The sequence below is a fragment of the Chiloscyllium punctatum genome, chromosome 37, assembly GCF_047496795.1.
Source record: "Chiloscyllium punctatum isolate Juve2018m chromosome 37, sChiPun1.3, whole genome shotgun sequence".
In the NCBI taxonomy this organism is placed as follows: Eukaryota; Metazoa; Chordata; class Chondrichthyes; order Orectolobiformes; family Hemiscylliidae; genus Chiloscyllium; species Chiloscyllium punctatum.
This window is the reverse complement of record NC_092775.1, coordinates 67,509,377-67,525,529: the sequence shown is the minus strand read 5'-3', so window position 1 is coordinate 67,525,529 and position 16,153 is coordinate 67,509,377. Positions and strand designations below refer to the sequence as shown.

The 16,153-nt window shown below is 38.5% G+C and overlaps 1 protein-coding gene across 1 annotated transcript in view; it reads right to left on the bottom strand.

Moving 5' to 3' along the window:
* ctnnbl1 (catenin, beta like 1) overlaps window positions 1–16,153 on the bottom strand; it is a 183,362-nt gene that overhangs the window by 121,637 nt on the left and 45,572 nt on the right. The window contains exons 4-7 of the mRNA XM_072556958.1: window positions 13,874–14,013; window positions 12,843–12,940; window positions 8,539–8,632; window positions 1,692–1,783 (exon numbers count right to left, since the gene is read on the bottom strand). Of these exons, the coding sequence (XP_072413059.1) occupies window positions 1,692–1,783; window positions 8,539–8,632; window positions 12,843–12,940; window positions 13,874–14,013 (424 nt within the window). The remainder of the gene's footprint in view (window positions 1–1,691; window positions 1,784–8,538; window positions 8,633–12,842; window positions 12,941–13,873; window positions 14,014–16,153) is intronic.

Sequence of the window (16,153 nt, the reverse complement as noted above, 5' to 3'; positions counted from 1 at the left end):
GAAAACTAAAAAGTGGATACATGGATATTACTGAAAAGAAAAACCACAAAGTGACAATGCCAAGGTCATATCTGACAAAAGTTTTTAAAAATTTGATGCCCATCAGCTGAACAATGATGTTGGTTTGGAAATCTCATTGCTTCTCATAGATCAACTTTTTAAGCAACGTATAAATGCCTAAAAGGCAGATTCAGGCTTTGATAATTTAGAAATACAAACCACTGTTTCATACAGAAATACATCATCATGGCCTTTAACTGATTGTGAACAAGATTGCAACCTTCAATTTGGAAGTACCCTAATCCATGTCGCATATGGATCGGCCCAGTCTTAGCTGGAGTAAAATTCTGAAAAAGAAACACGCTTTTGGATCAGACCTCTTCAGACTTCAAAAATCCTGGAGAAGTAATCATCACCAGCAGCGTTAGAAGCAGTAAGGAGACTTCAGTGATTGCACAGTAGTTGGAGGATCAATGATCACCATCTTTCACAATTGGATAAGGAATACAGATGTCAGAACAGCAGAGGAATTCCAGGCAAAGCAAATGAGGATAAGACAATCACTTTAGATCTGAACTGGTCTAATAATAATAGACACATTAACCCTAGGAATGCCCAGGGAAAGTTAACATGCGTTTCAGATGTGATTAAGAATATAGTGATGTGTCCAAAGTGTAACAACAGGGATTCTGAAGTAACACATGGAAAGTTCCTAAGTTGCAAGTGATGAGATTGATCAGGCTGAGGGACTTTGTGCTGTTCACAAGGAGCTTTCAGACCAGTGATAAGTGTACTGGATGAGACTTCATTTAATTGTGGCATACTGGACAGTGGTTATACTTCAAAAGAAGGTGGAATATGTTGGTTAAAAAAAACTATTTAGAATCACTCAGTTATAAGGATCAAAGTATAGGCAGAGAAATGAAATTACTACTGGTTTCAGGTTTGGGAACAACAAAACACTGAGCTCACTGAAAAAGTGGTGATTCCATGCAGATTCATAAGAGTAAGCAGCATCCTTAACATGGGGAGTTGATGGCCTAGTGGTATTATTGTCACATTATTAATTAAGAGACTCAGTACATATTCTGGGGACCCATATTAGAATGCTTCCATGGCAAATAGTGGAATTTTAAATGTGCATGGGATGTTGTTCGGAGGGTTGGTGCAAGACTCAATGGAGGAAACAGACATGTTAGTGTTGCATTGCATGAATAAATCTCTCATTAAGACAATTGGATTGACAGTGAAAGGGTGTTGGAAGATGGCAGCGTGGTTAACTATGACAAAAGCTGAAGACAGGAGGATTTGTTAAGAAGGATTTGAGGAGAACACTTACTGTTATCAGTCTCATGCAACTTGTGAATTCGATGCACAGGGTTTCAGGGTAGATTTGTGTGATTCATACATGGAGTCAAAAGGAAAGGAGGGAACAGATTTGGGAGGTGACAAGAGCTTTGGAGAAGAAAGGAAGATTGCTAATAGGGCAGGAGGGTCAAAGGTTTTTAGTGAGAACAGGATGTGGTGATGACAACAGATTTAGAAGTGACAGAGATTCAAAGAGACAGAGAGAGCACGATTCAAAGAGAGACAACAATTCAAAGAAGAGAGAACACTGAGAAAGACAACTGTTAACACTATTGGTTAAAATGAGGGGAAGGAAGGGAAATTGGGTTCTAATCAAGTACTACCTTTATCCGCTTCAGCATCCACTGCAAAAGACCTTGCTGAGCTGCTTCTGTACACATTTCAGGACGAAATTCTGCCAAGTTCTCAATAATAGCTGAAAGAGAAAGAGAAGGCATAGTGAATGCATAATTCAGAAGTAAATTAAAACTGACAACAAACCTTTTGCTGACCTACTGCAAATAGCTGAGCTCTTGGGGAAATGAGTCTACAGCTTTCATGCAGAACATTGAAATGATGCATCCCTCCACTCTTTGTTTTAAAACATTACTTGCCAACACTTGAATAGTGTCCACTTTTTTATAGCAAATCCAGGAAACCTCCAGATGAGGGTTCAGTTGATCAGAAGCAATTTCTTCACAAATCTACGGTTTTACAGTCATGTCAACATGACAGCTGACAACGACCCAAGTTTAACATCCATCAAATATAAGAGAATCAAAAATTCTATAAACCTAAATCTGGTGATTGAACTGTATTTCAATTCCTAGCCACCTCCCTGTTCCCAAATTAAAAATTATTGCTTTTCACCAATACGAGGTGCAGTAACAGGATTGCAGGGTACAAGCAGGAAGAGGTGAGGGAGCCCTGTAACACAACTTTGGAATCAAAAATATGTAAATACCTTACTGTGTCTGTCTTGACTCAAGCTTCAGAAATTTCAAACCTAAATCACTGTATTGCATCCTTCTTTGATTCAAACATGTATCTGTATTATCCTTGAAAAAGGTGCAATGGGCTCTGTCACAACTATTTCCTATAGCAAAAGAACCATATTCAATGGGTCCGTTTCAATAAATATTCTCCAAACCTTCAGCTTCACTGACTCTCTACCAAGAGAAAGTAGTTTTGTTCAAAACAAAATCTTGATGGATGATGATAGATTAAGACCATTTACTCAATATCCTGTTAGCCAGATGGATCACACAGAATGAGCATTCAGAGTTCAAGCTTTTCCTTATGATTCTATTTTATCATCCCTGGTGAATTTAAAAAAAAAACTGGCTCATCCTCAACTGAAGTATGAGGTCCAGTTGTTGATGCCTTAATTTAGGGAAAGATGTGAAGATATTAGAGGCAGTACAGAAAGGCTTAATAGAATGGATCCATCGATAAAGAATTTGAGATATATAAATTGAATAAGATGGGGCTGCTTTCCTCAGAGAAGGTTGAGAGGAGATTTTGTATAGGTATTCATAGGACGAAACTATTCCCACTCATGGAAGGATCAAAAACGAGAGGGCATAGATTTAAGGTAATTGGCAAAAACATCAAAGGAAATATGAGGAAGGACTGGTTCTCACAGCAAACAGTTAAGATTTGGAATGTACTCCAAGGGTGTGGTGAAGGCAGGATCAATTGAGGTATTCAGAGGGAATTGGATTATTTGAAGAACAAGGAAGTGCATGTTTACATGGAAAAAGCACTGGGTGAATTTCTCACTGGAAGAGTCAGCTCAAAAAGATGGGCTGAATGAATTCCTTCTGTGCTGTAACAATTCTGAGATCATGATATCAAGCACACATAGTCAAGTTCTTTCCACAAAGGGGCATCCAAAACATGTATAGCCTCATACAAGTTTACTAAAATCTCAGCCTTGCTGTGCTTTGTGTTCTACTAAAAACTCAAAGTGCCACTGGTCTATCTAATGACTTCATAAGCACGTATGAAATTGGTCGCTTCATGACATCTAAAGGCCAAAAATGAATAACTTTTAACAATTTCATGCTCACGCATCCTTGATTATACCATGTAGGTGCCTTCTTTCACCTTTGTTAATCTCCGTTCAGACTTTCATGGATTTATGTATTTGAACCCTAATATCTCTTTGTCTTTGACATCTCTCTACTAACGTTTCGTCCCCTGTCTAGTGGACCACTCATCCACAGACTCTATCAACAAACACATCGACTTGGACCCAATATACCGGCCACTACAGCGGACAGCTCGAACTGACAACCGGAAGCGGCAGAGACAGGCCACTATAAATGCCGGAGGAAACAGCACAGAAGCGCTTCACAGGAGGCTCCCAAACACTGAGGATGTCACCTAGACAGGGGACGAAACGTTTGCAAGACAAATTCCCAGCTCAGCGAACAGAACCACAACAACGAGCACCCGAGCTACAAATCTTCTCCCAAACTTTGATCTCTCTACTAAGTCCTGCCATTCTTCAACATTTCTTTTCTTGAACCAGTCACCTGAATGCTTTTTATAAACAATCCAAAGACATCTTAAAAAATACAATCTAAACATCTACATAAATTAAATGCTCCTCCTAATATTCACAATCTTTATATTTTACATTAAACTATATCTGCTACCTTCATCTTGATGTTGCTAAACTCCATTTCTAACAGAATATTTTACTTTTACAAACTTTTGCTTTTCTGTTATCAATACATTTTCATTCATTCCAAATCCAAACTAACCATATTTAAAGCAAAATTTTGGTCAGCGCTGTCCCTAGACTACAATATTCCAAACCATTCTCCAATCTGGGCAATACTCACTAATCATAGCCCATTCTTTCCTGCCCCTCAAGTAAATCTTGTTGTAAGTACGTTTGCAAAATACTTCAAATTTCTTTTCAAAATCCAGATATGCAGCACACTTCATCCCCAAGCAGTTTTATCCTGATCTAGATTTTTTTTCCTCAACATGCTTTTATACTCACCAGGCCATTTGTCTGGTCTATTTCTCAAACCTCCATAAACATTTAATTGTTTATCTTTAGCATCAAAAACATCACCATCACTCTCACATCACAGCAATAAGCTTTAAAAAAACTAAAGAACCAACATCACAAACATCCATGCCAAGCTATTTGGATCAATTTAATGTATTATAAGAGAGTGTGCGATATAGAATCCACGCTTCATTCCCTGTGCTAAATGTGCACACAGATGGGCTTGCATCTGTGCAGACTGACAGGGAAGGACTGGCACATAAGAAATTATTTTAATTAGGCAAGTTTTAGGCTATTGATTTTTCATTAATGCACTATGCACTTATGACATAGAAAGCTGGCAAAATGCAAAGAATGATCCAGTCTTACCAGCTGTGTAAAGAAAGAAATTAATTTTAGCAATAAACTGAGGTATCAAATTTAAACATTGGTGACGAGCAGAGTATCATTAAATATATTCCCTATTTTGAATGTATGAAGGATTTATACATTTTAAGCAATCTCAATTGTAGACACTGTAGTGTCTATAGTTCTATACTTTCTTCTTACATCTGTCTCCAAAAGTAAATCAGTCTGGATGCACTTTTGAATTTTACAAACTTTTACAAGTCCGTGTATCTAAAATAGATAGCGAAAGTTAGAATAGAATTAACCTATTGCAACTTCTCATCTACACAATTAACAGAGATTGTGCAAACAAGTAATGAATATGTTGAGTGGACCAAAACTATTAAAAAAGTGTTCTGGCTTTTCCTGTACAAAACTGGCAATACTCTTCTCCATTAATAAGAGACTTGAGTCATGCCTAACATTTACTTGCTGAACACTGACATATATGTTTATTTACTGAATCACAAGGATGCATAAATGTATTGTTTATTAAAAGCCTTTTAAATTTATTATTAATACATTGTTGAGAGTAACTGAACACAATTCACCAAGAAACCAGACAAGGTCAGATTCATGTTCTCAATATGAAACATGAATGACAAAATATAAAATTTATATAATTAATGATAATTTGGAAGACTCTCGTGAAAAATAAATTGTTATTCTTCAGTATAAAGGCAATATAGCTTCCACATTTACTATCCATAAAAAAACTTCCAAAAATCTATAAATCAAATGAAAGCAAGATACATTTATATTCATAGATAATTCACTGTGCTACATATACACTGACAGTTCATACATTCACGTCTGATCTCTGAATATCAGCTTGGCTGTCTGAAAAAGAGGAAAAAAAACATACACTGACAAATCAATCTGCACCATTAGTGCTTGTCTCAGCTTTCTTTAGATTACATGAAGGCAGGAACTTTTAATGTTAAGAATGTCACACAGCATAATATGCAGCAATTGCTGCAAGTTTAATGCATAAAACATTTTACCCATAATTCTTACCACCTGGATACAATTACAAATTACCCACAAGTCTACCTTTTGTTCTCACTTTTTTCTCAGTCAATGCAATCTTTCAAGATGTTCAAGGAAATGAAAAACCTTATATATTTCACATTATCATGGTTAAACTTCAATTGTCCATTAATGATATGATTAAACTATTTACTGAAGGCTTCAACCTTTTCCAAAAGCCTGGTAATGGATTTGAATGTTTTGCCCAGAGTTCTGATTTTGAATACATCAGCAGTCTAAGCATGAGCAATGTATCTAATTTCTTAGGATGCATCAGTACCATCCAGTCAATTATATTGATGGAATATTTTGTTTATTTCAATTAACTTTGAAAAGGCAAGGAAGGACAAAGAATACTGCTTAAAGATTGAGGGCCTCTAGCATCTCAATAACCACATTTGGAAACAGACACGTTAAGACAAGATAAGCGACTGTGAAACATGGGTGTCAGGAGGTTACAGACATTGAGTGATTTATTGAAAGAAGAGGAATCAGCAATCAAAAGTGCGGCAGATATAGAGCAAAGGATAGGAAGAGAAAACATAAAATGGCAAAGGCACAAGTGGAAGATGGTCACATTTTCCCCTACAACCCTCATTCTAAATGCAGTCTGCAGCTGACAGCAGTTCCCTTCTTCATTATGTTGTACCATACCACCCAGCATACGAAGGGAAAGAAATACAGAAATGAGTGAGAACAGATAAAGAGACAAACGAACATGTTTAAGGAAAGAAAGTGACAGACAAAAGAGCGAGACGGGAATATGAAGATATCAAACAGATGAAAGACTTACTTCAAACAAACAACAAAAGATTGGCAAAATGATAAGTTACAAGTGGATTTTCAAAGTCTTGTTTGCAAAGTATTTGCTTTTTTGAAATTTCTAACAGTTGCTACTTTCAGCCTGAATTGCTTTCATTACAAATGCTGCAAGGGCAGGCTTCTCACACTTCACTGAAATGAGGCCAAAGAAGGTAAAGCATTTTGATGTAAAGTATTAAGAGTGAAATAAATTAAAAAAATAATAGAAGTGCGCAAACAGCTGAACTGGTGTCACAGACAATTAGCATCCCCAGGTTGTATCCCCATTAGTATTCCCACTGGTGAGTTCATTTTATAATACAACTGGGTCTTCTATCCTAAAAGATTAACTGGGCTTGACAAGCACATTGCTTTGCTTCTTTCCTGATATAAGCCACGGCAACATAAAACAAGTAAACACACTCGGTAGCACACTTCCGATTGAAACTAATGGGATTTTAGAAAAACCAATTAAATCCACAGATTGACTGGTTCCTCCTGATTGGTTCTCGTTTTCACTGGCAGTGATTTTGCACCGACTTCTTGAGCATCAACTCAATGGAGCAGTCATGATCAAAAATCTTAGAATTATCTGCTGCACAGGGACCACAATTTCAAATCATTGCTTGGTCAGTGCCGAGTTTATGAATTATTGGCTCAAGAACTGAAAGCTCACTCATGTAATGAAGGATTTTAAAGCTGCAGTATCACCACAATTAGGAATTCAATTACATTATGATCAGATCAGGTGATACATATTTTTACAACTTTCATTTATACAGCAGCTTGAACAAAGTAAAATGCTTGCAAAGTATTTCACTATTTGAGTGTCAAATATGGGGATATTAGAATGGTGTGCACATACACAGTCTACGAAAGAGTAATAGCAGATATTGAATAGCAAAGAAATAACATTCTGAAGAAAAAAAAAGTCATATCAGCCTCGAAATGTCAACTCTGTTCCTCTCTCTCTAGAGATACTGCTAGACAGGTTGAGGTGCTCCAGCATTTTCTTCAATAGTCCACTTTGATTTGAAATTTCGACCTGACCAGCCTGCACACATGCCACAAGTCACTTTCCAATCCCAAAAGGAGCCCTTGCCATCTTGCTATTCCAGCCTTCCTCTGATTCTCATACGTTTTTAAGGATATGCTCTGCTCAATTGCTGCTAGTATCAAACTTGAATCAAGACAGCTAATAAATCAGTGACAAATTGAGCAAATTAATGAAGCAACAAATGGTAGTAGGGGCTATCTTCACAGAAAACAGTGAGAAATAGGGACAAAAAAAGTTAGAAAACGGAGATTGCAAAATTGTTTGGGAACCATAAAAACAGACACACCGACAACAGTTACACATGAGAACACAGAGTGGGAATGAAACAGAGATCAAATCCAGATGATCGGCGTTTTCCTTATATTTCTATAAACACCAAAAAAAATTTACCATTAGCATTGCTGAACGAACAAACCTACAAACTAAATGCATCCAAATTTAAGAGACAGTTCCTGAAGGGGTTTAAGGGAAATGCTTAAGGGTTAGAAAAAGTGTGTTGGATAAAATACAAATTTCTGCTCTGATATACTTCCACTGTTATTTAAAGAAACTAGGTGGCAACGTAAAAGGAATGTTTTAGAACTGATATTCAGTAATCTTATAATTGAGAAAGCATTTCAATACAATTTTGTAAATATTGACTGCACTTTAAATGCTCAAGATAAAAGGCATAGCCATTTCCACAAGAAATTACTGCTTCAGATTTGCTGATTAGTTCATCTGTGTAACTGAAATTCATCTTCTCTAGAATTATTTTCTGTGTGCTTTTGATTTAAAGTAGGAAAAGCACACAACTGAAATCTAACTTCAGGAAAATCAGATCACCCCTTCGTATTGTATTCATTTCAAGAGGCTTCACAGGGGAAAGTAAATTTCAGGCATAACTTACCTAATGTGTTGTGAACACCATCTGCCTCCTCTTTCACAGTCTCATCTAATCGTTCCAGGTTCTGGACTAGGAGTGCTACCACTTGTCCTTCCAACTAAATTAAAGCAAAAACAGACAACATTATAACAAGCCACTTCAGCATGATTACTAATCCTTTTAAAATTGAATGAGTAACATATTACAAATTGTATACATATTTGCTAATAGACATGATTGACTTACAAAGAAACCCCGCAACTCCTTCCCATCAGCTCCATCTGTCAGAGTCATAGTGTCAGAGTCATAGTGATCTAATGCACAGAGAAAGGTTCATAGGCCCCTGGCATGCACGCCAGTCAAAAGCAACCACCTAACTATCTTAATCCTATTTTCCAGCACTTGGCCTATAGCCATTTACGTCTTGGCATCGCAAGTGCAGACCTAAATACTTAACATTTATGAGGGATTCGGCCTCTATCACCCTTACAGGCAATGAGTTTCAGATTCCCACTATCCTCTGAGAGCAAGGTTTTTCTTCACATCGCCTCTAAACCTTCTGCCGCTTTCTTTAAATTTATGCCCCTCGGCCACTGATCCGTCTATCAAGGGGAAAGGTTCCTTCCTAACTACCCTGTTATGAAGTTGAAGCAGTGAGCTGTACCTTTAAGAAAGAGAAAATGCTTTCTGAACTGAGACCTTACAAACATCTGAAGAGGGCACAGTATAGAATGACGCAGGTGGCAGATACAAACTTCGAGGAGAAAGTGAGGACTGCAGATGCTGGAGATCAGAGCTGAAAATGTGTTGCTGGAAAAGCGCAGCAGGTCAGGCAGCATCCAAGGAACAGGAGAATCGACATTTCAGGCATAAGCCCTTCTTCAGGAATGAGGAAAAAGTGTGTCCAGCAGGCTAAAATAAAAGGTAGGGAGGAGGGACTTGGGGGAGGGGCATTGGAAATGCGATTGGTGGAAGGAGGTCAAGGTGAGGGTGATAGGCCTGAGTGGGGTGGGGGGGGCGGAGAGGTCAGGAAGAAGATTGCAGGTTAGGAAGGCAGTGCTGAGTTCGAGGGATTTGACTGAGACAAGATGGGGGGAGGGGAAATGAGGAAACTGGAGAAATCTGAGTTCATCCCTTGTGGTGGGAGGGTTCCTCCCCCCACCTTGTCTCAGTCAAATCCCTCGAACTCAACACCGCCTTCCTAACCTGCAATCTTCTTCCTGACCTCTCCGCCCCACCCCACTCCAGCCTATCACCCTCACCTTGACCTCCTTCCACCAATCGCATTTCCAACGCCCCTCCCCCAAGTCCCTCCTCCATACCTTTTATCTTAGCCTGCTAGACACACTTTCCTCATTCCTGAAGAAGAGCTTATGCCCAAAACGTCGATTCTCCTGTTCCTTGGATGCTGCCTGACCTGCTGCGCTTTTCCAGCAACACATTTTCAGATAGATAAAAACTCTAAACTTCAGACATTTTGCTGTGAGGATTACATATTAGTATTGTTACCAGTGGTAGGAGATCCTCAGCTGGAAGGTGACAGACATAGGCTGGTGCCTACTTGGTAGTGGGGCTGGGGTCAGGTGATGTGGCTGCAGCAACCGCACCTGAGGGAGGCGCAATTGAAGCAGTTGGCGGATCACCAGTATGGGATGGTGGGTCGATCCCTGCTCAAGCCGCCCCTGCAGCAATACTGGGCCTGGCTCCTGGGCAGAGACCCCCGCGTGGCCCCAAACATTATCACCTTCCTCAACCTTGCCTTAACCTCCTGAATTGCCTCCTGCTGCTCTCCCACTGGCCCTGGGGAAATTAAACAGGCACCAGCCTATAATTTTCTTCTGCTGGCTGAGGATCACCTACCACTGGTAACAATACTGATACTGAAAATGTCCACATTTCAGAGTTTTTATCTGCCACCTGCTTCACTTTATGCTGTGCCCTCTTCAGGTGCTTGTAAGCTGTTCTGGAATATGTTATATAGGACAGATGTGATAGCACTGGAGATGATGCAGAGGAGATTTACCAGGATGTTGCCTGGACTGAAGAGTTTCAGTTATGAAGACAGATTGGACAGAAGGGGTCGTTTTCCTTGGAACAAAGGAGAGTGAGGGAAATGTGATTGAAATGTATGAAATTATGAGAGATATAGTGTTATGAAGTTGAAGGTGTGTAACTGTACCTTTTAAGAGAGTGCATGCTGTTTTGAACTGAGAGCTTACAAGCACCTTAAGAGGACACAGCATAGTGAAGCTTACAGTCAATTTTAGCAGGCTTTATAGAGGGCTTTGTCAATGAGTCCTAGTGAGTTTTCTCGAGTCCAGAGTTACTCTAAATGATTCCTTCATCTGAAAAATTGCCCCAGAAATGGCAAACAGAGGCAAGCTGGCAATCAATTTCTCAACATGAACATGGAAGTCCTGGTGAATGGGGTAGTGCAGAGGAGGGCCATCCTCTTCACGTAGGATCGGCAGACGAGAACGTCACCCACAAATCCGAAACCGACACTAATCACTATCTGGAAGAATTTGCAGCAACGCCACAAAAAGATGATTAGTCTTCTGCAGTCAGCTGGATAAGTGCCAGTATTATCGCCTTGCTACCTATCACACTTGCTCAAACTCTGCTAGTACATCCACATTCCAACTAGACTCATGACCTTTAACTCTTCACAATTACATCAGCATCTTCTACCATTCATTCTCATCCAATGCAAACCACTAATTATTTGAGTCATCTATGCTGTCTGTTGACTGACTTGGGACACCTCACCACCTTTCTTCCACTTCACCAGCATTAGCAGCCATTTTCCATTCAATCATTTCTTTTTCTAGATCTGGAGTGTGTGTCTCTTTCTCTGAGGGCAGTGTGTCTTTGGGACATTCTTTCTGAAAATATGGAGGCAGAGTAGTTGAATGCCTTTTAATCAGATGAAGATGAGATTCTTGTTAAGCAAGGAGGTGAAACTTACCAGAACTAGACAGAATGTGGCTTTGAAGTTACAATCCGATCAGCTACCATCTTACTGAACAACATAGCAGACTCAAGGAAGTGAACAGCTCACCCCTGCTCCTGATTTGCATGGTCATTTGATATAGTTACTGGGCATGACAAGCTAATGAGATTTAAATCTATAAAAACATCTGAAAAACAAATTACCATTTTGTCATTCCTATTTGTCACCTGTCCTAGTATTGGACATGATGGAGAGGTGGCGTCCAATCATCTTGGATTTTCGGGGACCCGCATCTCGGGTTTACTCCTGCTGGGATGTGGTCTGTCCCTTAACTTTATTTTGCAATTTTATGTGCACATGCATGCTCCCTCGAAGTTCATTCTCTTAAGCTCTAGCACAACACTCATCCTGGTTGGATGTCAAAACATTTTAGTTTATTACCCAGAAGTTGGTCAATGGATCCCAAGGGACTTTCAGGCTGAGTATTCGTAGCTTCATCCATTCAGGACCTTCATTCCTAAACTTAGCCAACTCTCCTCCTTAAAATCCATCTTGTTAACCAAGCATTTGAATACCCCTTCCATCAATGGCTTCAGGGTAATTGGTTATACTTCAGAGATTTCTACCTGTTGTCGGTCAATTTATTTAAAATACACATTAGTTCCTAGGTTTTCCATTGAGCAGGGTGCAGTGGGTGGGAAAAGTTAAACTTCTTTTGTGAACACGGCCCAATCCAGTGAAATAGAGAATTAAATGCTGGATCATCATACTCCCTAACTGGCCATTCTTCTTTACCCTTGTGAAGCCATAAAATACGATCCGGTTGTGACAAATTTTAATATGCTACTCTGAATTATTTTTTAAAAACTGTGAATTTCCTTGAATTGTCTGCAAAAAAGGGTGAAGTGGAAATTGTGTGGTTGATAATTCAGTACTATCTGGCAAAATTAAATTGATCACAATCATAAATGATCGGAAAGCTCATTTAAATCAGCTCATGTTGGTCTAAGTTGAATACATGGCCTCTCCCAGGTGATGAGAAGCATCTGTTCATCCTTGTACAGGACTCCAAACTATTACAGATTAACAAATGTTCTTGTGTGGGCTTTGAATGATAGGTGAAAACTGATGGTCTCAAATTATGTTGCAGTTTTAATCAGAAGGACAGGCATCATTTTTAAAAGTAAATGGAGATCACAATCCCATAGGGAACAATGGAATAATTGCAAAACTTTACAAAGCTAGTCAATAAGTTCATATAAACTGAAAATATTTATGAGATAGAGAGATAATTGTCAGCAACAGTCAAAATCACATGTAACCATTAGACTACAGAAAAGTCATCCCAAAGGAGTAACCAAAGCATTGCACTCACTAAAGCATCTATGAGAACCTCTGCTCCTTCTTCACTCTCATGCAGGGTGTCTATATCTGTCAGTTCTTGCAGCAGATCTACCACTGCAATGGATACATGTAGTAGTTTGTCAAATATCAAATAACACATGAAAGAAATCTGCAAACAATGCTATCACATGCTGATAATAACTACTTTTAGTTTTCACTAAGTCAAGCAGGAATACATATAGGATAATGGAACATGGGGAAAAATCAGAACACTAGCTTTAACTTTGAATTAGTCTAGGATAAGATTGGCATAGACTTGTATTCAGAACTCCATTCTTTGATGCATAAGGTTTACCTTAATAAATACTACAAAACATGACAGATCAATTTCAGATCTTCATTTAACATTCAACACTGCTGTCAACATTTAACACTAAATTCTCTAAGAAAGTACTATGATAAAACATTGAGAGTGCTTTTAACCTGCATACCAAAAGAATGAAGGCTTTTTTTAAAAACAAAAATGATCCTTTATTCTACTGGCTATTGTACTCTTAATTAGCATACAAACTGTTTAAATACAGAGGAAAATATTTCACATTATCCTAGCTTTTTTCAGCATATAAGCCTTTAAGTAAGCTAGGAGTTTCAATGAACCAAACAAAAATTGAAGCAGGTCACTTTCATTTGGACCAAGAAAATGCAAGTAAAATACTGCAAATACTTCATCGGACCTGTTCTGAAAAAAATATTAGACTGGAAATACTAACTCTGCTTCTCTCTCTACAGATGCTGCCAAAGCTGCACCGATTGTTGTTTAATCATATAAAAATACAACTGATGCGTTAGTAACACTAACACACCAAAAGCAAATCTATTGAGCAGCTCGGATAGCTACATGGAACTGGTGTCTGCAATGCTGTGTGATAAAATAGTCCAACTAAATCAGCATTGTTCCACTATATAAAGCACTTTGCATCTGTACAAAGATTTTAGATGACTGCTAAATAACACGAGATTGTGAAGAGAATTTATTTCAGTTTTCTGACGTCAAAAGGATATCAGTATTTTCGTGACCAAGTAGACCAATCAGAGACTGCACAGCATTCAGTTCCACGAGCAAATGATATAGATCAGGCATGGTGGCAATCACATGCATCTCCTGTATAATATCATTTAAATCCAACTCCGATTCCATAAACCTGCAAGTAAACCAGATGATACTGAGTAATATTATACAAGACTCCATAATTCTAATTAATAGCCAGCTGAACTTTGCCTTAATGACAACTTCAATCATACAAATAAAACTGGTCTTTTGCCAGGTTTTTCCATTATAACATCCAAGAGAGAAGATAGACAGACAACATGAGATCAGTTTTTTGATTGCAGTTTGCTTGCGTTTGAAACATGCACATAAGACTTAAGAAACAAAGAAAAGGTGACAAGTAAAAGGAAATATATGCAACAATATTCTTAAAGCTTGCATTACTGTATAAGTTGTTCAACTTAGAAAGCATCATATCCTTTTAATCATATTTCAAACTTGCACTTAATTGAAAAGAAAACTCAATCTTTATTTGACTTACGCACTAGATGGAAACTTATATAAAATGTCCATCGTGATAAAATGAAAATTATCTAGGGTAAAATGAAACAAGCGAGAATAAATAGTCATAGAGATGTATAGCACAGAAACAGACCCTTCATTCCAATTTGTCCATGCTGACCAGATATCCCAACCTAATCTAGTCCCATTTGCTAGCACTAAGCCCATATCCTTCCAAACCCTTCTTATTCATATACCCATGCAATTGCCTTTTAAAAGTTGCAATATTACCAACCTTCACCACTTTCTCTGGCAGCTCATTCCATACATGTGCCACCCTCCGTGTGAAAACCTTGCCTTAAGTCCCTCTTATATCTTTCTCCTCTCACCCTAGACCTATGCCCTCCAGTTCTGGACTCCCCCACCCCAGGGAAAAAACTTTGTCTATTTATCCTATTCATGCCCCTCATGATTTCCTCAAGCTCTAAGGTCAGCCTCTGAAGCTCCAGGGAAAACATCTCCCACCTATTCAGAGTCTCCCTATAATCCTCCAGCCCTGGCAACATCCTTGTAAATCTTTTCTGAACCTTTTCAAGTTTCACAACATCCTTCCAATAGGAAGGAAACCAGGATTGCATGCAAAAGTGGCCTAACCAATGTCCTGTAGAGCTGCAACATGATCTCCCAACTTCTGTACTCAATACTCTGACCAATAAAGGAAAGCACACCAAACGCCTTCTTCACTATCCTATCTACCTGTGACTCCACTTTCAAGTAGCTATGAACCTGTACTCCAAGGTCTCTTTGATCAGCAACACTCCTTAAGAGCTTACCATTAAGTGTGTAAGTCCTGTTAAGATTTGATTTTCCAAAATGCAGCACCTCACATTTATATATATTACACTCCATCTGCCACTTCTCAGTCCATTGGCCCAGCTAATCAAGATCCCGTTGTACTTTGAGATAACCTCCTTCGCTGTCCAATACACTTGCAGTTTTGGTGTCATCTGCAAACTTTCTAAATGTATCTCCAATGTTCATATCCAAATCATTTATGTAAATGAAAAGTAGTGGATTGATTTTGAATGGAGTACATTTTCCATTGCAACATTCAAAATTGTAAATGTTAAATTTGAAAATTCCCAAATATTTGTAAACATTTAACTTAAAACATTCACAATTTTTTCTCCCTCCACAAATGGTACAGGATGCGCTGTGTTTCCCTGACATTTTATACTTGTGTTACATATTCCCATCTAGTATTGTCATCTGCAAACTTGGAAACACTGAAAGCATCCATTATAATGTAAGACACTTGCAGTATCACTACATTTTTTGGGGGGGTGGGTGGGGGCGGGATTTGGATGTGCTTGCCTTACTGCACATAATTATTTAGAAGAATCTTCAGCATAAAAGATATGCAATACACTGCTGCCAAAGAAAACTCGAACTCATAATGAGAACCACCAAACAGTATAGACTAGGGCAGCTCACACTTATACCAGTGTTGACATGCGGCAATTCTCTCTTCTCACTCTTGAAAAGAAACCTGCCAGCAGTCCAATTATACTGGCACTATTAGATGAAAAATTGAGTTAGGTGCCTTGGTTATTTCTATTCCTCATTATTCTCAACAGGAAAATCTCACACAGTGAATTTCCTTTGCATGTGTTCCATCAAAGACTAATAAGGCAATTAAAACCATTCTTTCATAAAAGTCATATACAAGTCAAGTAACAGATAGTAACTTGAACAGAGTCATCAATATTAACAATCAAGAAATTATCCACATG